The following is a 20,569-nucleotide window of genomic DNA, read 5'->3' on the forward strand; positions in this document are numbered from 1 at the left end:
TGCCTTTGCGCTGCTCTGTCTGGAATGCTGTTCTCCCCCAGGTGCCATGGCTCCCTCTCACTCCATTCGGATCTCTGTTCACATTTCACAGTCAGGAATGGCTTCCAGGATGACGACACCCCAAAGAGCCCAACCTTCCACTCCTGCACTGCTATCTCCTGTCCTCGCTTTCTTTTTCCTCACGACGCCCATTTTCAGCTGGCCTATTACATATTTCTGTTGTCGACCTGCTTCCACTAGAACGCGACCCCACGAGGGAGGGCAGGGATTTGTCAGTTTAGGTCACAGCTTACCCCCTGAGCCTAGAACAGTTCCTGACCCACAGTACATACGCAGTAATGTCTGTCGATGCACGACTGTAAAACCCTCCAAGTGGTGCCTCTGACAAGGCAGACAGTCAGTAAATGGTTGTTGAATGAGAAAATAAATCAGCACACGCATGCGTGAATGAGCAAGTGAACCCCTGCCCTCTCCCCTCTCCTGCCCCCAGCAGCCCTGGGAGCCAGCCATGGGCGTGAGCTCGGGATCTTTATTTACAAACACGAGGCTGGAGCATGGGCTGGGTGGGAAGGTGGGCATGGCAGGGCCAGGAGGCCCCTACTTCTGCTCCCGCCGCCAGACGATGACCATGCCGCTGGCGTCACTAGAGGCCAGCAGGCTCTCGTCGCAGTTGAAGCTGACGTCCAGCACCGGGGCGCTGTGGCCCTGCAGCTTGTTCACTGCAGCCTTGGCTGCCCGCTCCACATCGAAGAAGTGCACGCACATATCCTCGCTGCCCGTCACTGCGCAGGTGCGAAGGAGAGGCCTTGAGCGGGTGTTGCAGGAGGTGGGGTGACCCAGGGGGAGATCTCTGAGGTCCCAGTGTGCCTGGGGGGTAGGGGGACCCATTCCTGGATGGGGAGGTTAACTAGCCCTTTTGGTTCTACATCTAGAGACTGAGGTCTCTGAGCTCTTTGGGAGGCCCATGCCTTCCAGGGGTCCTCAAACTACGGCCCGCGGGCCACATGCGGCCCGCTGAGGACATTGATCCGGCCCGCCGGGTGCCGCTGCCTGTCCTGCTTAGCAGCCGACTCATCCCGGGTCCGCAGTGCACATAGGAATTTGTTCATAGTTTTTTTTTTAAACTATAGTCCGGCCCTCCAGCGGTCTGAGGGACAGTGAACTGGGCCCCTGTTTAAAAAGTTTGAGGACCCCTGCGTGCCGTGAGGTTTCTGAGCTGGTTGGGGCTCTGTGTTCAAAGTGCAAGGCTGGTGGGGTGGGAGAGATCTCAGGGCCCGGAAGGCAGGGCCTCAGGGTGTCACGATGTCTGAGCCAGATCAGCACCAGCCTGGTGTCTGCTTGTCCCCGGCCACCCAGACACCCAACCCTATGGGACTCACCCACGCAGGCACCCTGGCGGAAGGACATGAGGGGGCAGAAGATGCTGCGCACGGGGTGCGAGCTCTGCTCAATGGGGAAGCTCCTCTTCAGCTGCAGGGTCCCCTCGTTGTCCACCACCCTGAGGGAGAATGAGAGCGGGTCAGGCGCAGCCTCAGGCCCCGAGGGGGATGCGTGCTGTGCTAGTCCGTGTCCCTGTTCCTGGGGCGACTGCGTCAACCTGGGAAGCATGGCTGGTGTGGGGTTTAGTGACCATTTGGACCAGGGGTGGGCAAACTTTTTGACTCGAGGGCCACAATGGGTTCTTAAACTGGACCGGAGGGCCGGAACAAAAGCATGGATGGAGTGTTTGTGTGAACTAATATAAATTCAAAGTAAAGGAGCGGAGGGGAGAGCAAGAGAACCCTCCGCTCTTTCGGCTCCGCGGGCCGGATAGAACAGCCGAACGGGCCGGATCCGGCCCACGGGCCGTAGTTTGCCCACGGCTGGTTTGGACACTCTGTTGATATAAACGGAGAGCCTCTGTGCTGTAATTCACTAGTTACTCTTCCTAAGGGTCTCTAAGCGCTCTGGCGCTCAGGTGGGCACAGAGAAGGAATGGCTAACTACGCTATGGCACCCCTGTACTGTGCACACCACACGGCTGTAAAAAGGAATGAACCAAAGCTACTGCAGGTGGTCTGCGCCATGTCCATGGGCATCGTCTGGTGAGAAAAGAGAGACGTGGGAAAGGGTGCAGAAGGAACCCACGTCCATCAAACAATGACCCTCCTTTGTGGGTGTGTGCGCGCAGAGGACTATGGGAGAGGGAACAACGTGTGGAATGATACATTCGAAGTTGTTACCATGCTTGACTGGGGCAGGCGGTGGCCAAGATGGCAGAAACGGGGAAGAGAGAAGGCAGAGGATGGGGGAAAGAGGCAAAAAACTGAGGAGTACGCTTAAATTAAAAGTTTAAAAGGAGAAGAAAAGTAAAATAGTGAAATGGCAAGCATCCTGTCAGGCAGTGGTCTTCAGACATGGCTGGATGATACCTGGGGAACTTTTCAATATACCAATGCCCAGCTTGCCCCAGAACTTCTGAAATCCCTGGCCCCATCCGGCTGGCATGGCTCAGTGGCTGAGCATCGACCTATGAACCAGGAGGTCACTGGTTCGATTCCTGGTCAGGGCACATGCCGGGGTTGTGGGCTCAATTCCGTGTGGGGCATGCAGGAGGCAGCCGATCAGTGATTCTCTCTCATCATTGATGTTTGTATCTCTCTCTCCCTCTCCCTTCCTCTCTGAAATCAACAAAAATATATTAAAAAGAAAAAAGAATCCCTGGCCTGGAGTGGGGCCTGGCCATGACTTATTTTTTAATATTATTTTTATTGATTTTAGGGTGGAAGGGAGAGAGTGAGAGATGAGAATCACTGATCAGCTGCCTCCTGCACCGCCCCTACTGAGGATCAAGCCCACAACCTGGGTATGTGCCCTGACCAGGAATCGAACTGTGACCTCTCGGTTCCTAGGTTGACACTCAACCACGGAGCCACACCAGCTGGGCCTGGCCATGACTTCTGAAGTCCTTCAGGTCATTCCAACACGTGGTCCAGGCTGAGAACTGCATTTGGGTAACATGATATATGTGAGTGGGGACAGAAAAACTTCCCTCCTCAAAAAAAAAAAAAAGAAAAGAAAAGAAAAACGGGTCACTGCTCTATGGGGCCCTAGTCTATGTTATGCCTCAGTTTGCTCATCTATAAAATGGACGTAACAGCACCCACCTCACAGAGCTGTTATGAGGATTAAATGAGGGATATGTATGAGGTGGTTTGAAGAGGACCTCGCCCCAGTAACTGCTACCTAACTGCTAGCTACTGCCATTACTATTTTTTAAATGTATTTTCATTGATTTCAGAGAGAGAGGAAGAGGGAGAGAGAGATAGAAACATCATCGATGAGAGAGAATCATGGATCGGCTGCCTCCTGCACACCCCCTAGTGGGGATCAAGCCTGTGACCCAGGCATGGGCCCTTGACAGGAATCGAACCCGGGACCCTTCAGTCCACAGGCCGATGCTCTATCCACTGAATCAAATCGGCCAGGGCTGCCATTACTTTTTACTGCTGCTACTGAGGTCATCATAATAGGAGGAGGAGGAGGAGGAGGAGGGGGAGGAGGGGGAGGAGGGGGAGGAGGGGGAGGAGGGGGAGGAGGGGGAGGAGGGGGAGGGGGGAAGGAGACAGGCCTCCCCTCCCATGTCCAGGTGGCCGGAGGAGGGAGACCCACCTGTAGAGCAGCAGCTTGTTGAGGCAAGCGTTTATGAGCAGCGAGGGGTCCCGGGCCTCGCGGCTGACCCAGGAGCGGGCAGAGATGCTCGTCACCGGGCTGCCTTCATGCACCACCAGGCGCTTGGCTTTGGTCAGCTTCCCTGGGACAACAGAGGGGATAGGAGGCAAAAGTGAGGGCGAGGGCTGCGTACCAGGAGGGCGGGAGTGCAGACGCTCGGATGTGGGCCTGGGGCCCGCCTACCTGTGGCCATGTCGAAGAGGAAGGAGAAAACACTGCCTCGGTCATCCCCTGCCCAGAGCAGCCGGCCAGGGGCATCAAAGGACAGAGCCAGGACACGGCCTGTCAGTTTGCTGGAACCACCCTTCACCTTCTTGCCCGTGGAGATGTTGACGACATGCAGGTTTTGCTTGGCATTCCCCACCTGTGGGTGAGACCCCCCCACACCATCATCCTGATCCCAGCCAGTCAGTCCCTCCTTGAGTCTGACCACCGTGGGGCTGCTATTGATGGGACCTGCTTCTCTCTGCTGGAGTCTGATTCCAGGAGGGCCGTGGTGGGTAGACTAGACGTGACCCAGGCCCATAATCCTCCTGAGCCAGTCCTTCTTATCATCTGACCAGAGCACACAGCGCTGCGGGGACTATAGGGGTCACAGACCCACAGTGTTGGCCCCCAGCCAGTGCCCACTGTGCTCAGCAAAGCACAGGGCCATCCTAGGCCCATGATAACAGCTCCCTTGCTGGTCCTTCCTGGAGCCTGATCCCACTGGGGCGGGGGCTGCTGGTCACCCCTGGTGTCTACCACAGTGAGGCCATCCCAAACCAAGAACTGCATGTCCCCATTCTGACTGGATTCCCTCTGAATCTGACCGCCAGGGGCCTATGGCAATGGACTAGAGGGGATCCCCCCACATTGATGCCCTAGAACAGCTCTCCTGGCCCAGCACCCCGCCCTCGGCGATAGCGCCCTGGAGCCTGACCACAGTGAGGTTGTTGTTGACCGGCTGGAAGGTGCAGCAGAGTAGTTCAGCGCCATCGGGGTCAGGGATCTCCCGGATGCAGCGGCCGTCGTCAGAGGCCCAGATGCGCATGGTAGCATCGAGTGAGGTGGACACGAGGATGTCATTGGAGAGGGACCAGGCAAAATCGGAGACACCGCGGGTGTGGCCCCGCAGCACACGGAGCACGGTGGGTGGAGCGGGCACCAGCTGGCACAGGGAGATGCTGCCATCGAGTGAACAGCAGGCCAGGCGATGCCGGTCGTCATTGGCGAAGCGCACCCGTGGCACTGCAATGCCAAGGAGCCACTGGTAGGAGTCAGCACACTCACCAGGTGCTTTTGTTTATAAAAGGTTCTGCCCGACCAGTGTGGCTCAGTGGTTGAGCATCGACCTATGAACCAGGAGGTCACGGTTCGATTCCCGGACAGGGCACATGTCAGGGTTGCGGGCTCGATCCCCAGTGTGGGGTGTGCAGGAGGCAGCCGAACAATGACTCTCTCTCATCATTGATGTTTCTATCTCTCTCCCTTCCTCTCTGAAATCAATAAAGAAATATATATATATATATATATATATATATATATATGTTATATATTTTTATTGATTTCAGAGAGGAAGGGAGAGAGGAGAGATAGAAACATCAATGATGAGAGAGAATCATTGATCGGCTGCCTCCTGCACACCCCACACTGGGGATCGAGCCCGCAACCCTGACATGTGCCCTTGGCTGGAATTGAACCTGGGACCCTTCAGTCCGCAGGCCGACACTCTATCCACTGAACCAAACCAGTTAGGGCTAAAATATATCTTTTTAAAAAAGGTTCTGATGTGTGAACTGAGGGCAGGAACCTACCGCCCCAGGCACAGTGGCCTCAGCCAAGGGCTTTCCTTGACTGACAAAGGGGGTTGGAACCCTGGAAAGCCCTCTGCTGAAAGTCTCGCACATCTTAGCCGGTGCGCAATGGACCGCAAGACTTCTGCAACCTGAAAAGGCCTCCACATCTCAGCAGGCACTTCTCAATCACCAAGGTCTTAGCAGTTTGCAAGACTCACTCTGACCTCTGCAAGGGGATTTCTCTGCAGCAAAAGCTCTGGACTTGTTCAAGTGACTCACAACCACAGAAGCCTTCTGCAAAGGGCTCTTTTACACTCCTGAGCCCCTTCTTTTAAAAATTCTTTTTTCTTTTGTTAATCCTCACCCAAGGATATTTTTCTTTTTTTTAAATATATTTTATTAATTTTTTACAGAGAGGATGGGAGAGGGATAGAGATAGAAACATCGATGAGAGAGAAACATGGATCAGCTGCCTCCTGCACACCCCCTACTGGGAATGTGCCTGCAACCAAGGTACATGCCCTTGACCGGAATCGAACCTGGGACCTTTCAGTACGCAGGCCGATGCTCTATCCACTGAGCCAAACCGGTCAGGGCCAAGGATATTTTTCCATTGATTTTTAGAGAGCATGCAAGGGAGGGAGACAGAGAGAGAGAAACATCGATGTGAGAGAGGCACATCGAACGGTTGCTTCCCTCCCGGCTCTGACCAGGGGACTGGTTGTGGGCCCTGACCTGGGATCAGTTGCCTCCCCCAAGCTCCCCAACCAGGCCGGGCTAGAGACTGCAACTGAGGTACGTGCCCTTGACCGGAATTGAACGCAGCACCTTTCAGTCCACAGGCTGACACTTTATCCAACTGAGCCAAACTGGCTAGGGCTGCTGAGCCCCTTTATGGTAGACAAAATACCCAAGATTTTGCAGGCCACTTTGCAGAGGGCTTTTAGGTTTGTGAAAGGTTTTAGGGGTTGGCAATTCCTCCTTCGGAGGTGGGCCAGAGACTGCGTTCTAGAAAAGGATACAATGGGTGGTTGTGACAGTTTGGGCAAATTCGTGATGATGGGACCTGCCATCTACTGGCTCACCTGCCTCGTCCACGTGCTGGTCAAAAACATGGTACATGCCCGCAAAGGCGTAGTTCTCACTCAGCGACGTGTCCCCAGCCATGGCTCGACTTGCTTCTGCTGCTGATGTGGGGACCACACTGCCAGGGGGCCTGGGCCCCAACCGAGGGAGGAGGTGAGAGGAGATAGGTTCTGGCATTCAGCCTGCCATTGCCCCGTGGCTCCCCTCCTTCTCACAAACCCCCCTGCGCGGTCTCTGGTGCATACCTGTCCTCATAGACGGCACGATTCATCTGTGCCTGCAGCTGGTAGGAGCCTCGGCTGACAGAACGGCGGTGTCCACGCGCCCCCAGGGCCCGAGGATCATCCTCGAAGTCCTGCAGAGAGGATCAGGGTGGGCGCATCTTGAAAACAGCCCTCAAGAACCTATGAGGCCCTGACCGGTTTGGCTCAGTGGATAGAGCATCGGCCTGCGGACTCAAGGGTCCCAGGTTCGGTTCCGGTCAAGGGCATGTACCTTGCTTGTGGGCACAGCCCCAGTAGGAGGTGTGCAGGAGGCAGCTGATTGATGTTTCTCTCTCATCAATGTTTCTAACTTTCTCGCCCTATCCCTTCTTCTCTGTAAAAAATCAATAAAATATATTTAAAAAAAATAAAAAGAACCTATGAGGTCTAGAGCCGTCGAAATATACCCAGAACCAGATCCCCTCTCACCCCGTCCCCTGCCACCACCCTCACCTACCTGTACTGCGGTGGCCTCTGCACTAGTTGCCCTGCTCCCACCCTCGCCCTGCTCAGGAGATACTCAATAAATGGTCTCTGAACAAAGAGTGGACACCTCCCAGGAACCGTTCAGCTCAGTGCCTTGCTTCATTCAAGTCTCAGATCAACTTTCACCTCCTCAGAGAGGCCTTCCCTCATCATCCCCATCAAAAATAGCTTCCTGCCAAAACCGGTTTGGCTCAGTGGACAGAGCGTCGGCCTGCGGACTGAAGGGTCCCAGGTTTGATTCCGGTCAAGGGCATGTACCTCGGTTGCGGGCACATCCCCAGTAGGAGGTGTGCAAGAGGCAACTGATCGATGTTTCTCTCTCATCGATGTTTCTAACTCTCTATCCCTCTTCCTTCCTCTCTGTAAAAAATCAATAAAATATATTTAAAAAAAAAATAGCTTCCTGCCAAAACCGGTTTGGCTCAGTGGATGGAGCGTCGGCCTGCGGGCTGAAGGGTCCCGGGTTCGATTCCGGTCAGGGGCATGTGCCTTGGTTGTGGGCACATCCCCAGTGGGGGATGTGCAGGAGGCGGCTGATCGATGTTTCTCTCTCATCGATGTTTCTAGCTCTCTGTCCCTCTCCTTTCCTCTCTGTAAAATATCAATAAAATATATTAAAAAAAAAAATAGCTTCCTGCCCTGACCGGTTTGGCTCAATGGATAGAGCGTCGGCCTGTGGACTGAAAGGTCCCAGGTTCGATTCTGGTCAAGGGCATGTGCCTTGGTTGCGGGCACATCCCCAGTGGGAGGTGTGCAGGAGGCAGCTGATTGATGTGTCTCTCTCATCGATGTTTCTAACTCTCTACCCCTCTCCCTTCCGCTCTGTAAAAAACATCAATAAAATATATATTTAAAAATAAAATAGCTTCCTGCCTGGCCGGCGTGGAGTGGCTCAGTGGTTGAGCATAGATCTATGAACCAGGAGGTCACGGTTCCATTCCCAGTCAGAGCACATGCCCGGGTTGCCGGCTGGATCCCCAAATGTGGGGCGTGCAGGAAGCAGCCAATTCATGATTCTCTCTCATCATTGATATTTCTCCCCCTCTCCTTTCCTTTCTGAAGTCAATTAAAAAATTACATCTATCTATCTATCTATCTATCTATCTATCTGTATATGAGCTTCCCTTTGTCTCCCACAACAGTTGTTTTGTCCTCCCGATCTGCTTTATTTTTTTGCATGTTAGCATGTATCACTATAAGCAATGGTAATTATTGACTTGTTTATCTGGTTCACTATGATTATTGACCTAGTTATCATGTTTATTGCCTACTTATCAACCTGTTTATCTTATTTATTGTCTGTTTATTGACTTAATCTCATATATTATCTCTTTTGCCCTCTACTCATCCTTAGAGCTTAGAGCAGTGCCTTGCACATAGCACGTGCTTGACGGGTCTGTTGAATAAATACACATGGAGGCAGGTGGTATGCAGGGCAGGCGGCATGGAGGAAGCTCACCTCCATGCGGTCAAGGGTAGTGCGGCTGCTGCGGACGATGCTGTTGCTATAGGCACGGGCACTGCCTGGCTCAGAGAGGGGCCCGTAGCGCTGGCCCAATAGCTGCCCACGCAGCCTCAGGTACTGCCGCCGCAGTGCTGGGGGGTGCCCAGCCTTGGCATTCTCCCGCAGTAGCTGGCTGCGCCGCCGGATATACTGTGTCCGAAACTGTGGAAACGTTGGTGTGCGGTACGCGTTGTACCTGTGATGGCAGGAGGCAGGCGAGCAGCAGGCACAAGACAGATGGAATCAATCAACTCAGAGGGTAGGGACGGAGCGTGAGTGTGTGGCAGGGAGGGGTCGGGATGGCAAGTGATCAGCAGTGCTGATGGGGGTTCCTCTGGCAATGTGCAAGGGTGCGTCTACAGTAATAATGAACATGGGGAAGAGGTCACGTGGGGACAAGTGCAGTCTGCAGCTCTGTTGAAGTTGGTATGGGGTGACTGAGTCAGTGTAGACAACGGGAGGGGTCAGTCTGACATGGCGATGGGGGTTAATGTGGGGCAGTGGCGGGGGTCAGTATGGGATGGCGATGGGATGAGACTGGGGAAATGATGGTGGTAAGAGAAGTCTGGCGAACAATGGTGGGAAATAGGATGTCACCAGCCTGAGCTCCATCACCTTCCTCCCACCCCCCGACTCCCCACTCCCGCAAAGGGTCTGAGAACACAGCCTCTTTGCGCATGCCCACATCTGACCGCCTTTTCCCAGCATGCTCTTTAAGACCCTCTCTGGCCAGCCCTCGCTGAGGGCAAGCTCGCACACCCTGACACTGCGCATGTTCACCTCCGGCATGCCCACGCAGCCGCGTAGAGCCAGTTCTCCGCCCAGCCTCACTTAGGCCATTGCCCGTGCACCACAGTCACTTCCGCTCCCATGGGATCCGAGCCCACGCCTCACCTCGCGTCTACTGCTAAGACCTGCTGCCACACCGCGGCCATTACCCGGCCTCCTCTTCCGCCGCGTCCGCCCGCGGGCGCCTGCAGGACAAGGGCCTGGAATGTCAGCGTCTCAAGTGAAGGGGTCTAGTTCCGCCCCTTCTGCCAGGCGATCGTGGCCATAGACAGTACGTCCCTCCGCGCCGAGATACCGTGAAATCACATCGAGCTGTTAGCATGGTCAGCACTCCAGCCCTGTCCTGGCAGCTCCGGGAAGACTCACAGCAGCGATTCAGACCTCACTCCGCCCCCCCGGTCGCCATAGCAACGCCCCTCCCCCAGCCTAGCAACCCTGCCCGGCCTTCCCCACCCACCTTGCCCCCACCGCCCCGCCTTCCCTTTTCGGGTCCAAGAACAGGGCCCTGGATCAGGAACCACCTCCGGGGCTGCCTCCGGCTCTCAAGGCCCCCGGGGCGGCCCTGAGGCCGGCGTCACCCTTCCCTACTGCCTCCTCCCTCTCTCAAGCTCCAGGCAAGATGGCTGCCTGCTGCCAGGAAGAGCTGCCAAGCGTAGAACGAACGGATAGGAATCCTCCTCGGAGTGTGGGAGAACCACGCAGGCGCACTAAGGGACGGTGGCTTCCGGCACAAGGGCGGGGGCTCCGCCCCTTAAATTCAACCCATTCCCAGTCCCTACGGGCCCTTTTATATACACAGGAATAATGTCCAGGGGCAAGGATGCGAATCACTCACTAAAAATCAGAAATATGACTTTCAGAAACAGAAACAGGATTTTCTGTTTTAAATATATCTTTATTGATTTCAGAGAGTAAGGGAGAGGGAGACAGAAACATCAATGGGAGAGAATCATGGATGGGCTGCCTCCTGCACGCCCCACACTGGGGATTGAGCCCGGAACTCCGACACATGCCCGGAATCCAGCTGCGACCTCCTGGTTCATAGGTTGATGTTCAACCACTGAGCCACCCAGGCCAGGCCTATTTTCTTTTAAAGGAGTGGTGTATAAGCTGCTTTTTAGCAGCACAATCTTAGCCAAGCAAGATGTGAAGCGTAGAATAAAACCATCACACATGCACAGGCCCCTACAAAGTTCTACAGTTCTTAGAGCGATTGATGGGCCTCTGGACAACCCAGGATGGGAAGTCTGTTCTGTGGGAAGGATGGGAGTGTGTGTGTGTGTGTGTGTGTGTGTGTGTGTGTGTGTGTGTGTGTGTGTTCTGGGCTTGATGCTCCTAGGCAACGGTTTGGGCATGATTCTGCAAATAATTAGGCACAACAATCTCAGGAGCCTATCCGAATCATCCTTATTTCAACTTCTACCGGAAGCTGCATCTCTATTCATCTTAAAGTGGTCAGGATACAATTTACAAAGTTGAAATACAAGGTTTAGTAGCTTCCTATTGGATTTTAACATCAACTGCTACAATTCTCAAAATTGTGATTTTTTTACACGATTTTTATCACAAATACCATAATCTGGAAAATGTCCTAAAGCCACCTGAAACGAGGAGACACATCCAAAAGCATATTGCCGCCCTGGACAGTTTGGCTCAGCAGTTAGAGCACTGACCCGTGAACCAAAGGGTCTCGGGTTCGATTCCTGGTCAAGGGCAAGTACTTTGGTTGCAGGTTCAATCCTCCACCCCCGGTTGGAGCGCGAGCAGGAGGCAACCAATGGGATGTTTCTCTAACACAGTGGTCGGCAAACTCATTAGTCAACAGAGCCAAATATCAACAGTACAACGATCGAAATTTCTTTCGAGAGCCAAATTTTTTAAACTTAAACTTCTTCTAACACCACTTCTTCAAAATAGACTCGTCCAGGCCGTGGTATTTTGTGGAAGAGCCACACTCAAGGGGCCAAAGAGCCGCATGTGGCTCGCCAGCCGCAGTTTGCTGACCACTGCTCTAACACATCGATGTCTCTCTCTTCCCCTCACCCATCCTTTCCATTCTCTCTAAATATCAATGGGAAAAATATTCTCATTCATTGGGTGAGGATTAAAATAACATTTTTTAAAAAGCATATTGCTGCCCTAACTGGTTTGGCTCAGTGGCTAGAGCATCCGCCTGCGGACTGAAGGGTCCCGGGTTCGATTCCAGTCAAGGGCATGTACCTTGGTTGCAGGCACATCCCCAGTAGGGAGTGTGCAGAAGGCAGCTGACCGATGTTTCTCTCTCATCAATGTTTCTAACTCTCTCTCCCTCTCCCTTCTTTTCTGTAAAAAATCAACAAAATATTTTTCAAAAAGCATATTGCCCTTTTTTTGTGTGTCCTAACAAAAATAGACCATACTGCATTGTATTGATTTGGCACATCCCTTGCCATGTACTTAAACTACCGGTGTCTTTCCAGGATATTAAATACCCCTCTATTTCATGATTGCTGAAGAATAAACTATTTCACTGCACAGATGTGTAACCGCTAACATTTATTGGAGAATATGCTGGACACTGTTGAAGGTGATTTATATGTATTAATCCATTTAATCTTAATAACTGAATGTTATGGGTCTTATTACTATCCCCATTTTACAGATGACAAAATCTGAAGCCCAGGGAGTTCAAGGGTGACATTTTTATTGAACTGTTACCCTATTTGTGACAGCATTGGATTTTTTCCACATCCATTTTACCATAAAGGGTGCTGTGATCAATGCCTTTCCCATTCACCTGGACCCTCTCTGGACAGAGCCTTGCCCCTTCATCCCACCACTCATCTTCTAAAGAAACCTGATGGAAAAAGAATAAATAATTTTTTTAAAATATATTTTATTGATATTTTTACAGAGGAAGGGAGAGGGATAGAGAGCTAGAAACATCGATGAGAGAGAAACATCGATCAGCTGCCTCCTGCACACCTCCCACTGGGGATGTGCCCGCAACCAAGGCACATGCCCTTGACCGGAGTCGAACCCGGGACCCCTCAGTCCACAGGCCGACGCTCTATCCACTGAGCCAAACCGGTTTCGGCAAGAATAAATAATTTTTAAAAATATATTTGTGTTGATTTCAGAGAGGAAGGGAGAGGGAGAGAGAGATAGAAACATTAATGATGAGAGAAAATCATTGCTTGGCTGCCTCCTGCCTGCCCCATACTGGGGATCGAGCCTGCAACCCGGGCATATGCCCTGACTGGGAATTGAACCTGTGACCTTCTGGTTCATAGGTTGATGCTCAACCACTGAGCAACACCGGCTGGGCAAGAAATAATTAAAAAAAGAAAAGAAAAAAGAGCCCTAACCAGTTTGGCTCAGTGGATAGAGCGTCGGCCTGCGGACTGAAAGGTCCCAGGTTCGATTCCGGTCAAGGGCAGGTACCTTGGTTTCGGGCACATCCCCAGCGGGAGGTGTGCAGGAGGTGGCTGATCGATGTTCCTCTCTCATCGATGTTTCTAACTCTCCATCCCTCTCCCTTCCTCTCTGTAAAAAAAAATCAAAATATAGAAAGAAAGAAAGAAAGAAAGAAAGAAAGAAAGAAAGAAAAAAGAAAGAAAGAAAGAAACGTGGTGGGAAGAAATCACAGGAAAGTCAGCAATGCCAGGGAGATTGAATGTCTCACTGCCAGAATTGATTCTTTTTCAAAAAATATTTTTATTGACTTGAGAGGAAGGGAGAATGAGAGAAAGAAATATCAATGATGAGAATCACTGATGGGCTTGGTCAAGCCCACAACCCTACAGAATCAAACCATGACCTCATGGTTCCATAGGTTGATGCTCAAGCACTGAGCCACGCTGGCTGGGCCTGTTGATTTAAAAACTTTTCCCAAGGGAAAACACACACACACACACACACACACACACACACACACACACACACAAATAAAAATAAATAAAAACTTTGCCCAATAGCAGATCCATCTGCCAGAGGTAGATCTGGTGCAGAAATAATGTGAATTAGAATGACCATTAGAATGGATGCCCCTTGCATCCATTATGTACTCTGCATTTTTTCAATTTTTGTTCTTTTCTAAGCATTTACACACTCTCATTGGCTTAAAAATAGGTTTTGAACAATAAGCTAATGATAGAAAGCACTTTCAGTTGTTTGAGAGAAAGGGGCAGAGATTATCAGCATGAATGGCAGGTCAGTGGGTGGGGAAAGGAGGGTCTCAGGACTGGAGGTGTCAAGTCATGAGAATCTGTTCCTGGAGGTTGTGAGTGACATTGGTTATAATCATGACCTCTAGAAAAGAAGCTCAAGCCCACAGAGGACCACAAGTCCTATTCACTCCAACAGGATCAGGGTTCTTTCACCGTCAGAATGACAGTTGAGGGTCCTAGCCAAATGAACAAACTAAAATAGATTTGGACAGAAAAGACAGGTAAGCCAGAGCTTTTTGAAGATCACACCACATCACAATAGCAACTTAAATGGTGGCAGAAACAGGCAGGGGCCATGTCTGTTCTGGATTCCTCCTTCCTTCATGTACCTTCTGCCTATCTGGCCCCCAGAGTTTAGAAATGCAAAGGCGAGCATTGAACCACACTGGCTGTGTCCACTTTTCATTACTAACAGAGGCTAAAATGAAACCTGAAGTTGGGCCCAATCTTCAGGAACAAACAGGAGTATGATTTAAAGGAAAGCCTGGGTCGTTTGGGGTGCCAAGAATCAAGGCCAGAGAGTGAAATTTGGGGAGACATGGAGCTGAAGTATAACTGGAATGCAGACACTGAGTCCTTAATTCACTTATCTCATCCCTGAAGTTTCTTCCTAAATGGGACAAGTGGGGGTTGAAAGATAAAGTCATAACTTAAAATTTTATCGTTTCCTCCTGGGGGAACATTTGCCTCTGAAGCCAAAGTTCTCACAGTGCTCAAAGTCTTTTTAAAAAAGTGTTTTATTGATTTCAGAGAGAGGGAGAGGGAGAGGGAGAGAGAGAGGGGGGGGGGAAAGGGAGTGGGAGTGGGAGAGGGAGAGGGAGAGGGAGAGGGACAGGGACAGGGACAGGGACAGGGACAGGGAGAGGGAGAGGGACAGGGACAGGGACAGGGAGAGGGAGAGGGAGAGGGAGAGGGAGAGGGAGAGGGAGAGGGAGAGGGAGAGGGAGAGGGAGAGGGAGAGGGAGAGATAGAAAAATCAATGATGAGAGAGAATCATTGATTGGCTGCCTCCTGTAAGCCCCACACTGGAGATCCAGCCTGCAACCCGGGCATGTCTCTGACCGGGAGAGAACCATGATCTCTTGGTTCATAGGTCGAGGCTCAACCACTGAGCCACACCAGCTGGGCCCATTCTTGAAGTCTTAATGGTGATATAACTCTCCACAGCCTGAGTCAGAAATAAGATTCCTGCAGTTGGGAAAAGCCTCCCAGACCACTTGAACACCCCGGGCAAGTTCAAACAGGGAGCCAGCCTTCCAACACGTATCAATCAAGCCCCTGCTAGGTATCAGGCACTGGGGCAGCAGCAGCAACTCAGAGAAATGGTCTCTAGCCTCATGGAGTTGCCATTTTAGCTGGAAAGATAAACAATAATGACAATCCTTTATAAATTGGTACTTACTATCATGAAAATAGTTCCCTTAGTGTTGCTAAGCTGTGGAGGGAGGGGGAAGAATGATAAATAAATTTAAACTGGAACCTGAATAAAGAGGAGCAATAGACACAAAGCTCTGATTGCTGAATGTGTGGACAAGGCCAGTGAGGCCAGTCAGTGACCGATTCCCAAAAGGGGACAATCACTTTGCAGGGCTAGAACTGGGGCTGCTCTGCTCTTAAGATCACAATTCCTACCCGGCCAGCATGGCTCAGTGGTTGAGCATTGACTTATGAACCAGGAGGTCATGGTTTGATTCCTGGTCAGGGCACATGCCCAGTTTTGGGCTCGATCCCCCAGTGTGGGACATGCAGGAGGCAGCCAATCAATGATTCTCTCTCATCATTGATGTTTCTCTCTCTCTCTCTCCTTCTCCCTTCCTCTCTAAAATTAATATATATATTAAATATATATATATATTATATGCAATCCTATCTAATAAAGAGGGAATATGCTAATTAACCATCACTCCATCACAAAGATGGCTGCACCCACAGCTGAGGGCAAGTTCCCATAAGGAGCCTTAATGAGCAATCAGCAGGGACCTGAGGCTATGCCCTCCCCCACCCCCATGGGGCTTGACAGGGGACCTCAGCCGTGTCCCCCACCCAGCAGGGCTTGACAGGGGACCTCAAGGTGCACTTCCCGTCCTAGTGCTGGGCTAGGGGACCTCAGGCTGCTCCCCCAGCCCCAGTGCCAGGCCAGGGACCTAAGGCTGCGCCCCCCACCAGGTGGGGCTTGACAGGGGACTTCAGGCCACACCCCCCACCTGGCAGGACTTGACAGGGGACCTCAAGGTGTACTTCCCATCATGGTACTGGGCTAGGGGACCTCAGACTGCTCCTCCCACCCCAGCGCCAGGCCGGGACCTCAGGCCGTGCTCCCCACCCCGGCACCAGGCTGGAGGACCTCAGGCCCCAACCCCCACCCCAGCACTGGGCCAGGGGACCTGAGGCTGTGCCCCCCTGCCTGGTGGGGCTTGACAGGGGACCTCAGGCCACACCCCCTGCCCTGTGGGGCTTGACGGGGAACCAGAGGCTACACCCCCCTGCTGGAGGGGCTTGACAGGGGACCTGAGGCTGTGCCCCTGTCCTGGTGCCAAGCCAGGGGACCTGAGGCTGTGCCCCCCCCTCGCCTAGTGGGGCTTGACGGGGGACCTCAGGCCATGCCCCCACCCAGCAAGGCTTCACAGGGGATCTCAGGCCGTGTCCCACACCTGGCGGGGCTTGACGGGGGACCTCAAGGCATGACCCCTGCCCTGGTCTGGGCTGGGGGACCTCAGGCCACGCCCCCCATCCTGGCACAGGGCCAGGGTACCTGAGGCTATGTCCCCTGCCCGGCGGGGCTTGACAAGGGTGGGACTGGCCGGGTCTGGATCTAGCCCAAGGGGGGTGGGTGGCCGGCCGGGTCTGGGTCTCACGCGATTTTGAGGTGCATGTGGGTGGGTGGGGACTTGACTTGGGTCCCATGGTGTGCCCCAGACTCTGACAGGAGGAAGGTTTTCATATACATTTTACTAATTTTCTTTCATCTCTGACACTTCTATTATAGAGAAAGGGCAAATAGCAATATTAAATTATTTCCTCTAATTAATCCCCCCTTTTTTTTGGTATAGCAAAGGTGGAGATTTATTGAAGAACAAGTGCAGACTCCCACATGGGGAGAGGGAAAGAGTCCCACAGAATGGACTCCCATGTGGGGAGGGGGAAAGGGTCCCCTAATTAATCCCCCTTTAATGTGCATGAATTTCGTGCACTGGGCCACTAGTCTATATATAAAACCCTCATATGCAAATAGACCAGATGGTGGAATAACCAAACAACCGATTGCTATGACGTGCACTGACCACCAGGGGGTGCATGTTGGAAACATGGTGGGAGTTGGCAGCAGGTGGCAGAGCATGGAACACAGCTGTGGTAGGATGGTGGGGCAGGTGAATGGGGGTAAGGGGGGTGAGAACAAGGCAGGGCACCAGTCACTGTCATCAGGGCGAGCCTCTAGTGGTTACTGAAAATTTTTTGCTCCTGTGTGCCGCGATCCTGCCTGGTGCTCACACCTGCTGCTGGCCCCGCTTGCACCCGCTGCCAGCGCCAGAGCTGCCACTCGCACTCATTGCTGTTGCCCGGCACCAGCCCCAATTGCTTGGTGCCATCCGCAGGTGTGAGCGGCGGTGGTGGTGGGAGCAGGGCTGCTGGCAGACAGGGAACCGGGGCTGTACCGGGAGGAGCCAGGCAGGAGCGGTGCCGCTCTGCCCACTACAGTCTTGCTGCCCACAGTTTCTTTCAAGGTGCATGAATTCATGCACTGGGCCCCTAGTATATATATTTTTTCTATTTTGTAGGGTTTTTTTTGTTGTTTTTTTTAAAATATATTTTATTGATTTTTTTACAGAGCGGAAGGGAGAGGAGGGATAGAGAGCTAGAAACATCGATGAGAGAGAAACATCGATCAGCTGCCTCCTGCACGCCCCCCACTGGGGATGTGCCCGCAACCAAGGTACATGCCCCTGACCGGAATCGAACCCGGGACCCTTGAGTCCACAGGCCGACGCTCTATCCACTGAGCCAAACCGGTTTTGGCTATTTTGTAGTTTTTTAAAAATATATTTTTATTGATTTTAGAGAGGGAGAGAGAAACATCAATAATGAATTATTCATCAGCTGCCTCCTGCACGCCCCCTACTGGGCATGGAGCCTGCAACCTGGGCATGTGCCCTTGACTGGAATCAAACCTGGGACCCTTCAGTCCGCAGGCTGACGCTCCATCCACTGAGCCAAACCAGCCAGGGCAATGTATTTTTTTAAAGTTTGGAATTCCTTTTACTCAGTGAAAGAACTTTTACCTGCATCTCATTGCTTTTAGAATGTTAATCCACCCTTTCTTTCCTGGGATAGGCCCCACCTGGTTTTGGCGACAGCCTGCATTTAATGAGCTCTTACTACATCCATCTCATGTCATTGTCACAACCACCCTGATGAGGTAGGTGCAATACTGAGCCCCACTTTGAAGATGAGAAAAGTGATCCTTCGAGGGATTTACTTCCCATGGTCACAGAAGTAGAAAATTTGAGAACTAGTATCTGGACCCTGGCAGGAAGTAGAACTGGACAGTTTCTCATCCTGGACACCAGAGACCACTTGGTAACCAGCCAGCAGTGTTGACAATAGTGCCCCATTCCTCTCTCTCCTCTGTACATCCCCCTGAATCTAGTCCCTAATCAATTTCTTCTTCTCTCTTCCAACCTCCTGCACTGAAAGTCACAGTAGCGCCCACCCCCCCTCCCCATGATCTCTTAGGCCTCCTCTCCAACTTTGTCCCTTGTTGCTCTTCCTCAGTCAGGGTATGTTCTAGCCACACTGACTTAATTGCACATCCTCTGAAAACTGCACAAACTGTTCCTGGGATCTGGAGCGTTCTCTTCTGTATACTCACGCAGAGAACACATCAACACATCCCACAGTAATATTATTAATACCAAGCATGCTGTGCCAGGTACTGCTATACTCACTATGCAGACACAGAAAGCCTTCCTTTGTCTTCACAACAACCCTGTGAAGTTGGTACAATTATTATCCCATGTCACAGATGGGGAAATGGAGGCAAAGAGTTACTTGCCCAAGATCACACAGTAAGCAATGGAGTTGAACTTGCACCCAGGTCGCCTGGCTGCAGAATCCTTGTTCTTAATCATTACACTATTTAACACCAAATGCCAAACCCTCTGTGTGAGCTCCTCCAGTGCAGATTCCTAACAAGTACTTTCTCTCTTCCTACCCTCCTCACTTGATCTGTCAGCAAATCCTGTCAGGTCCTTTGTACTCACTTGCTTTTTCTTCTGCCATCCTCAGAATGTATCAAGAATCCAACCTCCAGCCCTGGGCAGGTAACTCAGCTAGTTAGAGCAGCCTTGGGCAAACTATGGCCCACAGGCCAGATCCGGCTGTTCTATCCGGTTCTCTTGCTCTCCCCTCCGCTCCTTTACTTTGAATTTATATTAGTTCACACAAACACTCCATCCATGCTTTTGTTCCGGCCCTCCAGTCCAGTTTAAGAACCCATTGTGGCCCTCGAGTCAAAAAATTTGCCCACCCCTGGGTTAGAGCATCATCCCAATACGCCAAGGTTGCAGGTGTGATCCCCAGTCAGGGCACATACAAGAACCAACCAATGAGTGCATCAACAGATAGAACAAATCCACGTTTCTCTTTCTCTAATTGATGAAGAAAATGCTCTATACTCTGGTAATGGGATTTGAGGTTTTTAAAAATATATTTTTTATTGATTTCAGAAAGGAAGGGAGCCCTAATTGGTTTGGCTCAGTGGATAGAGCGTCGGCCTGCAGACTGAAGGGTCCCAGGTTCAATGCCGGTCAAGGGCATGTACCTTGGTTGCGGGCACATCCCCAGTAGGGGGCGTGCAGGAAGCAGCTGATCGATGTTTCTCTCTCATCGATGTTTCTAACTCTCTATTCCTCTTCCTTCCTCTCTATAAAAAAAAAAAAAAGAAAGGAAGAGAGAGGGGGGCAGCTGATCAATCTCTCATCATTGATGTTTCTCTCTCTCTCTCCCTCTCCCTTCCTCTCTGAAATCAATAATATATATACATTGAGTGGCCAGATTATTATGATCTCTGAAAGCATAATAATCTGGCCACTCAGTGTATGTGTGTGTGTGTGTGTGTGTGTGTGTGTGTGTGTATATATATATATATATATATATATATATATATATATATATATGAGGCCCGGTGCATGAATTCGTGCATGGGTGGGGTCCAGCCAGCCTGGCCAGGGGGAGGGGACATGGGCAGTTGGCTGGCCTGCCTGCTGGTCGAACTCCTGGTCGAGGGGATAATTTGCATATTAGCCTTTTATTATATAGGATATACACTGAGTGGCCAGATTATTATGCGTTCAGAGATCATCATCATCCTGCCACTCAGTGTGTATATAAAAAAAAGAATAAAAAAAAAATCCAACCTCTCCTTGCCATGTCCACTGCCTCCACCACCTGGACTACTGCCCTGGCCACCTTACTGCTTCCGCCTGGCTCCCTCCCCCGCATCTGTCCTCACAGCAGCCAGAGGGTCCTGTTCCAATCAAGTCAGCCCAAAGCCCTCCTCTGCTCAGACCCGTTGTGGCTCCAGCTGTCTCAGAGAAAAGGCCAAAGTCCTCCCCGTGGCCAGTGAGGGCCCACAGGACCAGGCCCCTGTCACCTCTCCAACCTCACCTCCTGCCATCTGCCTTCTGGCTCTCTATCTGCTCCTGTGCATTGACCTTGTTAATCACACACCAAGCAAGCTCCCACCTC

At 51.8% G+C, this 20,569-nt stretch overlaps 1 protein-coding gene across 3 annotated transcripts; it reads right to left on the bottom strand.

Annotated features, from left to right (window-relative positions):
- Window positions 1-440: 440 nt before the first annotated feature.
- WDR13 (WD repeat domain 13) lies at window positions 441-10,323 on the bottom strand. Of its 3 annotated transcripts, none has more exons than XM_080652056.1 (10): window positions 10,139-10,323; window positions 9,723-9,802; window positions 8,784-9,024; window positions 6,821-6,930; window positions 6,575-6,705; window positions 4,634-4,941; window positions 3,895-4,075; window positions 3,652-3,793; window positions 1,380-1,498; window positions 441-782 (listed from the first exon to the last, which is right to left on the bottom strand). In XM_080652056.1, the coding sequence occupies exons 2-10, from the start codon at window positions 9,761-9,763 to the stop codon at window positions 598-600; spliced, it is 1,458 nt and encodes a 485-aa protein (XP_080508182.1). In that variant the 5' UTR covers window positions 9,764-9,802; window positions 10,139-10,323; the 3' UTR covers window positions 441-597. The 3 variants fall into 3 exon arrangements, with proteins under 3 accessions (XP_080508182.1, XP_080508181.1, XP_080508180.1); XM_080652055.1 differs by having other exon boundaries at window positions 10,075-10,304; XM_080652054.1 differs by having other exon boundaries at window positions 9,913-10,276.
- Between the last annotated feature and the right edge of the window lie 10,246 nt (window positions 10,324-20,569).

This window comes from Plecotus auritus (assembly GCF_963455305.1).
Source record: "Plecotus auritus genome assembly, chromosome: X".
Classification (NCBI taxonomy): domain Eukaryota; kingdom Metazoa; phylum Chordata; class Mammalia; order Chiroptera; family Vespertilionidae; genus Plecotus; species Plecotus auritus.